This window comes from Lissotriton vulgaris, chromosome 7 (assembly GCF_964263255.1).
Source record: "Lissotriton vulgaris chromosome 7, aLisVul1.2, whole genome shotgun sequence".
NCBI lineage: Eukaryota > Metazoa > Chordata > Amphibia > Caudata > Salamandridae > Lissotriton > Lissotriton vulgaris.
In genome coordinates this window covers 1500673276-1500686400 of record NC_141695.1, presented here as the reverse complement: position 1 = coordinate 1500686400, position 13125 = coordinate 1500673276, and the positions used below count along the sequence as shown (strand labels likewise).

General features: G+C 42.6%; 1 protein-coding gene across 1 annotated transcript in view; it reads left to right on the top strand.

Moving 5' to 3' along the window:
- The window catches only part of LOC147705871 (fer-1-like protein 4), a 1142165-nt gene that overhangs the window by 263752 nt on the left and 865288 nt on the right, over window positions 1–13125 (top strand). Inside the window, exon 8 of the mRNA XM_086932323.1 lies at window positions 8587–8647. Coding sequence (XP_086788449.1) covers window positions 8587–8647 — 61 coding nt within the window. The remainder of the gene's footprint in view (window positions 1–8586; window positions 8648–13125) is intronic.

Below are 13125 nucleotides of genomic sequence, written 5' to 3'. Positions count from 1 at the left end.
TATGTTGGCAAAACTGAACGTAAGCTCAAAATTAGATTGACTGAGCATAAAAGTAGGATACGTAACTTGAACTTATCATCACCACTAGTCATGCACTGGAGAGATGCAAAACATACAATCTCACAAATTCGGTTTCTCATCATTGAGAGAGTAGACACACGTTCAGGAATTGACAATCACCAAAGATTGTTACCGCGTGATTTATACTGGATAAAACACCTAAATACCATGGCCCCTACTGGTCTCGATGATCGTTATGACTTATCGTGTTATCTTTAAACATAACATCACAGGTCGTGAGTAGTATAAAACATTTTTATAACACCTTAAACATGATGGTTATTGTGTAGTACTTGAGTTGATAGTGTGTTAACAGGCAGAGTTTTAATGATTGTTTATAGCTTAGACTTATCATGACTTACAAATATGTTCTGATGTCATCTTCAAACAATATTGTATTGTAAATACCGCATTAGTTTTCAAGTGTTTGATTTGCGCAGGATATTATGTGTATTACTGTATCTATACATGATGTGATTGGTATTTCATCTTGGCAAATAATATGCAGAGGTTTAATTATGGTATACAGCACATGATCATGATGATTTATGAATTCGTTTTGAAATTATTCCTACATAATAATGTGGTGTAAACACCTAATTAGGGTCATAGTGATGATCTTAGTAGGCTATTATGTGCATTACTATTGTACCCATGTATGATGTGATTAATATGCCACCTTGGTAAACATCCCATAACAATTCAGCATTCAAGTCATGCACTATTAAATACACCACTGATAATCGCACACTATTTGTAAATAACGTGGCATGATTGCACAACACCAATATACCCCATACAACAACACATTAAACAACACCCTTGATTTGGATACTCCGACAGTCATTTTAGATCGTTATCAGCATTTATTTAAAATAGTAAGTGTTTGAGGTATCATTGAGCGCTAGCACTAGAATTACAGTCAGTAGTTTTAATAAAGAACTTATAATGTGGAGACATTGGGTGAATATTTGCCCCAGTTTAAAATGGCGACCAAGTACGCTAACAGTGAGACTAGTGTATTTTTGAAGAGTCCGTTATCGATTTCTATGACACGATAGTGACGATCACGCTGTATAAGCAGGATTGCAATGGCGGCTACCGCGGATTGAATTGAGAGCACACCGGGATTGCAAAAGCGGGCAGGACGTCTAATACAGGTAACCGCGGAATTGGCGCGGACTTATCAGCAGTTTGAGCATTTTGGAAATATTTACGGGTAGTGATAGCGTTGTTCTCGTTTATTTTGTAGATCGTGCATCGAAAGTACTGAGGTTAGTGCACGTCGCAGCTTGGTAATTTTTAATATATGAATATCTGGCACTGAGATGATTGTGACAAACACTATATATTTTGCAGGGATTGCAAACGCTTTGGCAGCTTCTCAGGTATGTTGGCGAAACATGGTGTTTAAATACATAATAGATTAACAGTGGTCATATTATAGTGTAGAATGATGGGAGAGTTTATCATATTTATTATTTCATTTTGGCAGCTTATCAACAGTAAATACAGTGAAGGAACTTGGTAAGCTTATGAATTTAAAGTTTCACGCAGATTTTGACATGAAGTTGGATATTAGTCTTGCATACATTGAAGATATATATATATATATATATATATATATATATATATATATATATATATATATATATATATATATATACACATTTTTGTTTCCAACCTTTAGGCGCAGTGAACTACCCATACAGGTATGAGTTAGTAAACTTATTACATCACACCCACGGGCGTCCCCACAACACCACCAGACTTACATTTTCTTATCTTTTATTTTTTCAGCTTGGCCCCTGATGAAGGTACCACTGAGTACCGAAATGCATTGGGCATTGCTATGAAACTGTGTCGTTAAAAATTGAATGAAATAAGCATTGTATAAGGTCATTCAAAAGTAATCGAGAATTATATGATGTATTCGTTGATATGATGAATTGATTAATATCGACTGAAAAAAGTATTGAAAACCATAACAAAGTGAATCATGCATTAAAACAAGAAACTGTTATATGGTATAGAGTTAAGTGGAATGTTTTCAAAAGATTGTTGAAGGTGTATCACACCAAGTGAACTGTGCGCGACTAGGTGGGCTTGTAAACCCACCATAATCCATATTATCTAATAAGGAGTGACTCCCCTCACTAGCCGCAGCACCAATTGTTTTAGTCTGAAAAAATTGAGAAACCGGAGTGCTCCTCACACACCCCTAACTTAATATTCTATTTGAGACAGAGTACGTAATCATGCAGCACGCCACAATATTGCCACAATCAGCCAGAACAGTCACAAGTATAAGAATGTGTGCAAGCTATCATTCTCGATTGTACCATGCAGTGCCTGCCACATTGTGCAGGGCTATGTAGGGGGCACCATAGGTGCCTCCTAGGGCCTGTGTCTGTTAACCAGGGGGAGAGGGGGCTCCTAGTGTCTCTTTCCGCCAGCCTTTTCTCAGTGGGTTCACCGCCATGAACAGGCCGGTGGAAAGGAACCTCGTAATGCCTACAGCGGTGCCTGGTAGGCACCGCCACCATTGTAGGTATTACTCTGCCTCTGATGGACCGACAGGCTCTTTGAGCCTGTCGGATCCGTGGCGGTCAGTCTCTTCAACCGCCACACAGCTGCCCAACATCCAAATGTGGAGTGGTGGTGAAGTTGTTGAAAATGGCGGGGAGACCGCCACCAACAGGCTTTTGGTGGAGGTCACCCCGCCATTGTAATCAGGCCCTAAGATATTTAAAAAATTGATATTACTTACCTTAAACTCAATATTATTGACAACGATATTCTTGCTAAAATCAATCCATCATGTGTTTGTTAAGCGTGACTACTCACCCGTGAGGGTCTCAATGCGCTGGGGAGGTGCAGGTTCCAGTCCATCAAGGAGCGGGCCTGTCAAAGAGCCAAGTTCTGAGGTTTCTCGTGAAGCTGGGTAGTGATGTTGTCTGTCTGAGGTGGAGCGGTAGGGTGTCCCAGGTTCTGGCCGCGAGGAAGGAGAAGGAGCCGCCTCGCTATCTGGTCCTTCTGGAATGGGGGACTACAGCCTAGGAGAGCTGAGCTGATCGTAGGTTCCTTTGGGGTGCGTGGAATTTGAGTCGGTTGTTCAGGTATGCTGGTCCGGTGTTGTGGACTTTTTTGTGTGCGTGGGTGAGAATCTTGAAGGTGATTCTAGCCTCGATGGGGAGCCAGTGGAGTGTGCGCAGGTGCTGGGAGATATGGTAGTGTTTTGGCAGGTTGAGGACCAGTCTTGCGGCTGCGTTCTGGATGTTTTGTAGCTAGCAGGTGAGGGTTTTGTTTATTCCGGCGTAGAGTGCAGTGCCGTAGTCGAGTCTGCTTGTGACAAGGGCGTGAGTGACGGTCTTTCCGTGCTCAAGGAGGATCCATTTGAAGGTCTTTCGTAAGAGGCGGAGGGTGTGGAAGCAGGAGGATGCAACAGAGTTGATCTGGTGTCCATCTTGAGCTCGGAGTCCAGGATGATTCCAAGGTTGCGTGTGTGGTCCGTGGGGGTGGGTGGGCTTCCAAGTGTGGGGGGCCACCAGGTATTGTTCCAGACGTCTGGGTGTGGTCCCATGGTGAGTACTTCTGTTTTGTCAGTTTTGAGTTGTAGGCAGCTGCTTTTTATCCATTTGACGATGGCTTCCATGCCTTCTGGAAAGGTGTGTTTTGCTGTGTTGGGTTTGTTGGATAGGGAGAGGATGAGTTGGGTGTCATCTGCGTATGTTGAGTCCATGGGTTCTAACAATGGGGGTGAGCAGAGCCATGTAGATGTTGAAGAGCGTGGGGCTGAGGGAGGACTCCTGGGGGACTCCGCAGGTGGTTGGTGTAGGGTCCGAGAAGAAAGGAGGGAGTTTGACCCACTGTGTTCTGCCGGAGAGGAAAGAGTGGATTCAGTCGAGGGCCTTGTCCCGGATCCCTGCGTCGTGAAGTCTGCGTGTGAGGGTGCGGTGGGAGACTGTGTCGAAGGTCGCTGAGAGGTCGAGGAGGATGAGGGCTACTGTTTCTTCTCTGTCCAGGAGGGAGCGGATGTCTCCTGTTGCGACAATATTTCCAAGCCATGATATTTATGACTCAATATTTTTGAAAGTCGATATTTTATCTCAGCACCCATCTTGTCGTCTTCTTCCTCCAATATTCCACCCAAGGCTACCGCATTCAATGAACAGAAAGATAATTTAAGAGTCAGTGCGGGCTTTCGTGTCATCAACCGAGTGCAGCATGAAGCATATACAAGGCATTATTTGTGTAGACAGGAGCCTGATTGATTTCCATCTCTGTTTGAACAGAGGGCAGTTACAAGCTATCCTAGTCCCTTTTAATTGGAGCTGCAATAGATGCTTCAGTCTCCATCCGATTTTGGTCATCTTTGGATACAATTGTCAATAATTGGTCTTTTGATGGATCTGTTTTCTGGTTCTTTTTTAACCATTAATATAAAGTGATGATAAACTACCAAGAAGATAAATGGACATGAAGAGATAAACAGAGATGTCAGTTTTCAGCGCTTTGCACCAATAAATTCAAAGGGCCGAAACACAGGATCAAGGCCTTGTGAATCCAAAGTTCAATGGCCCAAGTAAAATAAAGAAACCTATGCAGGACAGTACTCAAAGTCCAAACTATGAAGGTTTAATAAAAATTAAAAGTCAGTACAGAAATCAAAATGGTAGTTAGTCAGTTTAAATCAGCATCAAAATAATTCATAAATCAAGAGAAAATTTGAAGTATAAAGTCAAATTACAGACTGCAATAACCATTACCATAGAGTCTGCCTTTATTAAGCAAGAAAAGAGTCCATCAGACGTCTCTTAAAAGCTGCATTTGACATGTTTACAGGAGTAGGTAACCGAACCCTCAGCACGGTGTGAAATGGCATGTTGCATAACAAAAACCAACCAACATTGCAAAAATGATGTTACATAATACAGGATTCTCAAGAGACTGCTTCAATATTTAACAAGTAAAGATTCTTGTTACCCTGCATACAAAGGGACTTGACACCCCACTACTAAACAATGAACCATTTAAAATGAGTAAAAACAGTTGTTGCTACAAGCAGCAAAACCTTGATTATTGCAGCATTACAAGAACATATCTGGCATGGCTTCCTTCAAAGGTAAAAGGTTAGATACAGCACAAGAAGCTTTACCATGAAATGAAGTCCACTTCGACTATTTTATGAAAAAGAAAAAACACAAAAGAAAGAGAAAAGCATGCTTTTTGGGTATTTTCCATGCAGCTGTAAAAGCCACATTGTCTTCAGCTGTAAGTGCAAACAGAGAAAAAGTCTAGTAAATTATTGTTGTGAACTTAGGGCCTGATAAGGATGGTGGCCAAACTTACGTACGACCGCCATGCCTTCGGAAACTGGACCGCCCGACTAGTTGTTGGCGGTCCTGCAACCGATACAACAATGTGACCGCCTTCAAGGTGGGCGCAATGTGTTTCATTTGAACTGCGGCTTGTGCTGTGGGCTACAGCACTTGCCGCTGTACAAAATATGCACTCTGCACATATCCCTGCACTAAGTGGCAGGCACCATGCTGTGCCTGCCACATGGTGCGGGATATGTAGGGGGCCCCATGTTGGAGGGCCAGGGGAAAAGCGGGACCCGCTACGTGCCATCAAATCCCTTTCCGCCTGCCTTTTTTAAGGCGGGAAAACCGCCATGAAACGGCCAGCAGGAAGGAACATCTCCAGCTAGAGGGACCGATAAAAATAAAACCAAGGGGGACCTATCTAATAGCATCTTTCTTCAAGTAGGTCTTCCTCCCACAGGTACTCAGCTGTTGATCTAAGCCAGGGCTCCTACACTTTATACATATTCACATTTTATGACCTGTATTTCATATTTGAGGTATATTGAGATAAAGTATATGCCCTAATTTAGGGTTAGGAGGTGAAGACTAAAATTTAAGTTTCCAATGTGCATGCAAGTAACTAACACCCACATGCATCAAAGTCAATTGCATTCGCAAACGGTGCGAATCGCAATTTTCGGCCATTTGCAAATGCAATTGACTAATTTGGAATGCATCATGCATTTTGCAATTTTAGGAATCGCAACCATGTTGCGATTTCTAAAATTGCGATTGCATTTAAGAAATCGCAATTTCAGATTTCTTAAATGCAATGCATGATCATTTTTTAATTGCGAATTCGCAATTTGGAAGTGGTAAATTAGCATGAAGTTGAACTTCATGCTAATTTACCGAAAACTCACAAATATGCACACATTGCATTTTTGAAAGTTTTAAGTTACACACCCACATGCCCTTGGGGCATGTGTGTGTGTAAATTGCATTTAAAGTTACATTTCAGGGGTGCAGGGAGGGGTTCTTTGGACCCCCCCTGCACCCTTGAAATTGCATTCACATTTTGCGAATCACATTCGCAAAATGTGAATGCCTTCCAATTCATTCCTATGGGCCTTGTGGCCCATAGGAATCAATGGGAATGGTTTTCCTTAATTGCGATTCGCAAATTGTGAATCGCAATTAAGGAAAAATACAGAATCGCAAAAATAAATGCGAATTGATCATGCATTGCAGTTTGCGATTTCTAAATTGCGATTCCTTAATTTTCGCAGTTTAGGAATCGCAAACGGGTGCAATGATGCATGTGGCCGTAAAACACTAGACCAAATTTAAAATTTCCTCTCATGCTATGCGATCCCAATGTGGTCTATTCATAAACTAGGCCAGATGTGACAAGTAGGCAGAGAGAGGGTGAAAAGCTGCTGCGACAAAACTGCATGGTGGGCTGCCACAGTGTTATCCTCCACCTTTGTCATATAATGTGGGCGTCTTTCTTGGTGTACCGTGTCACCAGATGTTGTGTTTTGCTTTTGTGGATCTACTACACTGCTCAATGATGTACATTCGTAGTGAACAAATAATTGAACTCAAAAGGTTAAAGGTTAAATGTATCATGCTGGAATTCAACTTTTGACGCACCAGTGATACCAGATTTCAACAGCAAACAATTAAATCACTCTGCCATCTTGCACACCAGAGACACGGAAGGGTGAGGGGGGGCTCGAGGAGAACCGGGCATTTGAAGACTTGCAGGTTCCGTGTATTTGACGAGAACTTGCCTGTGGATTTTACCTGTTGCTTTTTTCACTATGGATTTCTATACGCCTCTGAATTTTGGCAGGTTAAATGCTCTGAACCCATGCAGTGTACTTTTGTACTGTCGCTGTCAAAGGAGCTGTGAGTAGACTATCCAGTATTTGTTTGCCTTTTAACACAAGTAGTCCTGCCTTCGAGACAGGGTCGGATTGGGATCACAATTTGGGCTGGGCACTGACGAAAAAAGTGGCCCACATTTATGAGGCGTGGCCCATATGTAAGGGGCGTGGCCCACATTCAAGGGGTGTGGCCTACATTCAAGGGGCGTGTCCATTCACGGAAAACCATTTGCACAGACAAGGAATGAAAGTGGGAGGATACTGTTCTTGCGCAGGACACAGGGCCATGTTGACAATGGCCTACATGCTGATCAACTAAAAAAAACAGCAAGGCCCCTTTCTGTCACAAAATTGTTCGAGCCCTCCAGCGCAGGAGCCCCTGAAAAGCAGGAAAGCCCCTGCTATCACGAACCAACTTAGCCCTCCCCAGACCTTCAGCTCAGGAGCACGTGAACATAGGTAAGGCCCCTGCAATTAGTAAATTAATCAGCCCTACAGGCCTCGGGGCAATGTCCTGGCAGGGGAGCACAAACGCAGCTGCTGGGTCATCCAAGGTAGCCAGGTAGCCAGGGGGAGGCTGAGGTGAAGGGTGCGAGTTCCAAACATCACCTGGTCCCCACAGCGAGACCCATTCTTCCTCGCCAACTAAGCCCTGAATGTGAAGGGCTGTGGGCGAGGTGTTAAGACAAACACTGTTTCTGGGCTGCGTGGGCCCCAGGGGGGCCGGGGTGAAAATGGCTCATAGAACTGAGCAACACCTTGCAAACAATCACTCCTCCCCAGCCCAGCCTCTGCGTGATTGCTTGGGAGGGCAGGGGGTGAAGGAGAGGCCACAGCTGATAATCGCTGTATGGCCGCACAGCGAGGCTGCTTTCATTTCTCTGTCTCAGTGCCCTCTGTGGGCCGTTTTTTTTTCTCCCCTTTCCTAGTCCACCCTCTGTGGACTGGGAAAGGGGAGAAAAAAACGGCCCACAGAGGGCACTGAGACACCGGCCCTTCGGACGATGCCCGAATGCCCGCCTTGCCAATCCGCCCCTGCTTCGAGATTTAAAATACTGAACGAAAAATACCAGAATGCAAGGACAAAACCAAGATAGAAGGGTCTCCTCAAGCCTTACATTTAACATTTTAGATCTCTGTTTCCAAAGTCTCTACAAGCTTCTTAGTGACACAAAATACTTCTCTTGTTGTCTTATAAGTGTGTTTGCTTTCAGTAAGTAAAAAAAAAAGTTACCAGGACTTTATGCAATGGCAATGCATTAATAAATGTATATTGTGATAGCCACGCAGCACACAACTAAAGTTTTATTTCCTTCAATTTACAGCCGCTGCACATTTCCCGTCAAATGGGATTTTGCTCTTAGCCCGAAGCCACAGCACTTCCAGGTATTTTATACATTTCTTTCTATCAAAGCGAATATTTTCTGTTGTAACAAAATTATATAATTAGGCCAACAAGTGGACATGGTGTACCTTGATTCAAAGGAAGGACTTCTTTTAAAAACGTATCGAAACGTACTTTAAAACGTCGTTTAGCTGTGGGTAAAACATCGAACTTTGAAATTCATTTGATGGATGAAGGCAAGTAAGGATGTAGGTATGTTGTGTGACAGCACTAATGCTAGCTCCATTGGTATGAATTCGGCTTGCTTGGCGATTTATGTTTGTAGTTGTAATTATATAGCACTTACTACCCCTGATAGGGCATTGAAGCACTTTTCGGCGAGTACTACACTACTCGGGGACCCGAAAAAGGATTAGTGGTAAATTAGTATCAGAAAATATTAATTAATTTGAGTGGTGGACATGTGAGTTTGTTAGTTAAATTGAAAGATCATAGCAGTAGGGGGAGGAATGGGATGTGGTCCGTCGGCATAAACGCCCGATGCTGGTGCTGGAAACCAGCGTTCGGGCCTCAAGGTTGCGTCCACATCCTGTGATTCTGGGCAAATCACTTAATCTCCCCGTGCCTGAATGTGTAATGTAAATACAGTGCTCATGTAAAGCGCTCCAATACCGTTGGGTCGAGTTCACACTATATAAAATATGCAACAAAAAAAAGGAAAGGTGGAGGGGGGAAGAGTCTCTAGAAGTAGATTAGGGAGAAAGATGATGCGGGGTATCGGATGACTCCAGTGGTGGCTACTGCCCATCTAAAGTGGTAGGACTGACAGGGGTGGTTGGGGGTTGGTGAGGAATGGAATAAAAATGAACAGACTTACCTGCTTCTCCTCTCCCATTGACGGCCGCCTCATTACTCCTCCCATCCGGCCGAAAGTGGAGAGGCCTCATAGCACAGACTCCCCACCCAAACCAGATGCTGCTCTCATGCTATACCTAATATGAGAGCAGTGCCAGTTTTGGTCTGACTACCTCATTTTCTGTTTAGACAGTGCCTGGAGCCTGTGAATTTTCTCCAACCCGGTTTTGCAACAAGCTGGGTTGGGGAAACATAAGTGTGCATGTCTGTTTGTCTACTCTAGCTTAAGACGGCCATCCAAACTGACATGCACACTTATAAGTGCACACTACTCCTCCTCCCCTCCAGGCCCGGCCCTATACTAATTGCTTGACTCCATCACGGCACAGGCAGTGATAAATAAAATGATAATAACATTGTGTTATTATCATTTTCTCATCTGCTGGCTGTGGGAAGTGAGGTGACGTTGTTCCTTCATTGCGGAGGAGCCGCCCGTAGATGAGTCTAGGAGGGATACATTAGGAAAGGGTTTAGAAAGGCATGTTTGAAAGATCTGAATAATAAAAAGAGGTGTGAGATGTGCATCTTTGATGTTGCAACATGTGCTAAAAGTTGTATATGAATTTGTAGAAAAGCAACCTGACTAAACTGGTACTGATTACTCTTTTTCTTTAACAGATATTTCGCCTTAAATCTAATTTACCTGATTTTGTTAGAGAAAATAATTATTGTGTGGGTTGGCTTTTCCCCCAATTTTCCGCTTCTTTCTTTCTTAGGGAACCACCTTACGCACCCTTTTTTCTTTTTTCCTTCCTTCTTTCTCCTCCTGCTAGATCTCCCTTGCTCCATCTCTCTTGTTCTCACCCCATGGCCCATGAGACCAGGCTCTTCTCCTCACTCAACATTTTTCTGTTCTTCTGCTAGCCATTCAACTTCTTTGCTCACTTTGTCTGCATTTCTCTTTTCTTCTTTCTTTGTCACAATTTTCCTTTGTTTCTCCTTTCTCTGTAGCAGTAGATGACGGGAATATAGAATGCACTTATAATGTTGGAAGAAATACTTTCAAAGATGGTTGCTGGGTGCGAAGGCATTTGCTGCAGTTATCTTGGAATGCATTTGTAATATTTGAACAAACCCATACAAAGAAGGCGGAAGATGATGTGCATCCATTTTTTAGTTAGTTGGGTTGTTTAAATAATACAAAACTGGGGGGAAGCAATAGGCAGCTGAAGGGAGAGGAGGGCAAGGAACACAGAGAGCAAGGGGGGAACTCTGAAAAACACCCACCAACCACTGTCTTTTCGAAAAATTAGTATAGAAAGCAGTAAACCTTTTCTCATGGATCAAGGACAAAGGGTCCCTATCAAAAAGGACCTACAGCTGGATGACTCTAAGCACCTACTCCACCCCGCTGCTCAAAAATATCTAGCCCTGGGGTATGCTAGATCTACCAAAATCCAATTCTTAAGGTACCGACTAGGCCTGTTACCTTGCATAAAGCATTCTCCACATTGGCTGAAGGTCCAAAATGACTCCATCTGCTGCTTATGTGGTACATCACAGGAGGACATGCTGTACTTACTCTGTACTTGTAAAGAACTGGCGGTTGTACAAAAACAACTTTTAAAACAATTTTTTAACCAAAGAGGCATTCGCACGCGGATACAAGTTGTGCTGGCCTGCTTTGCACCTGAGGACCCGCAGCTGAATTGTCGCTTGGTGAAGTTCTTGAGGCAGGTGGGGAAGAAAATGTTACAGCTCCGAGAGGAAGCGCTGGTACAAACATCACCCCTTGCAGAGTAATATCTTTCCCTGGCAGCTAACAGTCCTTCAGCAAATGAATTGCCTATTATAAACTATAACGGAAACATACAAACATTTGTTTAACCAACATTCTTTTACTAACTTTTTCTTAGAACATAATTTATAAAGACATTTTTAATTGACACATTTTGTAGCAATGGTTTTGAGTAACTATGCTAATAAAAAATAAACTTGAAACTGTGAGACCAAAATGCTCCTGGGTGGGACAAACACAAAAGTAAAGAGGAAAGCTGTTCGGAGGGATCAACTGTGATAGACTACAAAGCCAGCCAAAGATGGGCAAAGGGCTGACCCAAAACCTTCTGTATATACATTAAAACAATATATATATATATATATATATATATATATATATATATATATATATATATAGCAGTAACAGTTGTATTCACTACATACACAGATACCAAACCAACACATTTTGACTATACAGTATTGATTACGGCTGGTGGTCCTATATTTGGTTCTCATTTTATACCCTAGCAGACTTTGTTTTGCTACTGCATTCTGGTAATGTAGTTATACATTTTATGAAAACATTGAGACATGAACTAAATGATTGAGTTAGCATTAGGTTAGTACATGTAGTATCAGTACATTTTGAATGTCAGTACTCCTTATTCTTGCCTCTAAATGAGATTACTTTCATGATGTCAAAAATATTGAGGAAATGGAATTAGACATTTTACTAGTGAAACCTGATTTCAAGTTATAGTTGTGACGGATGGTTCGCTTTGATTAGTCCTTGAGACTTATTGCATGAGTTTGCCTGTAAGTGAGGTTATCTCTTAACCTGTATGGTTTAGATATACTCTTGGGGCAAGAGTGTCATGATCATGTTCCATGAGGTGGCACCGACCCTTTAACAGTTAGTAAAATGTACATATAGTTCCTCGTCATTTTTGAGAACCTTGGGGCTTTTTGTTCTGAGCTTTATTATATATTTGGATTCTTTTTGTCGAAGAGTGCACACTCTGTCACCTCCTCTGAGGGATTCTGCCACATGTTCAATTCCATAGTATTTAAGGGATTTCCATGTTACTCCTTGATGTTCCTTAATTAGGTGCTTGGCAACTGCATAGGTGGCATCTTTGTTTACAAGTGCCCATATATGCTCAAGACTATGTTTCTTTAGAGGGCAAATTGTGCTGTTGACCTATTTTAAGCCACACCTGCATTCAATTATGTATACACTGTATGTTGTTTCACCATCAATTCTTTGATTTCTTGTTCTCTACTTTCCTTTGTGATCTGGTATTGCTCTTGCCTATTTAAAATAGGACTTAGCAGATGATGATAAATCAAAGAATTGATTGAGAAAATAACATACTTATCCATGTGTGCAGTGAATAAAACTGTTACAGAACCTGCTTCAGAGTGGTCGCTTAGTGTTCTGACCTCTAAGCGAGTATAAAGGGTGTGCTGTACAGCTTTGTTCTTGGACTGAATTGAATGCATGTTAGGTTCTAGGTAGTAGGTGTTCTAAGCTACGTTAGCACCCCAACCCAATTGTAGTGATAGTTTGATTCACACTTATTTTGCTAAGGGTGCTGTGCGTTTTTTCCCTCTTAGGGACCACTACTACCTACTCTTCTCTCTCCGTTCTGTAGTTCCTGAGAAATTAGAAAAAGTTTTGATATCTGTGACCGAGGAGGGTTTGCGAATCCTCCCGGGCACGAGCTTCACTTTGATTGGCTATCAACACTCCAAACCAGGAAGTGTTGCCAGCCATCTTGTGACTCGGTAGAACAGAGTCACAAGAAAACAGTATAACAAAGAAACAAACAAGAAAAGGGGCAGGGTAGAAACACCCTGACCCCCTAGGCCTGCTCAGGGGGTC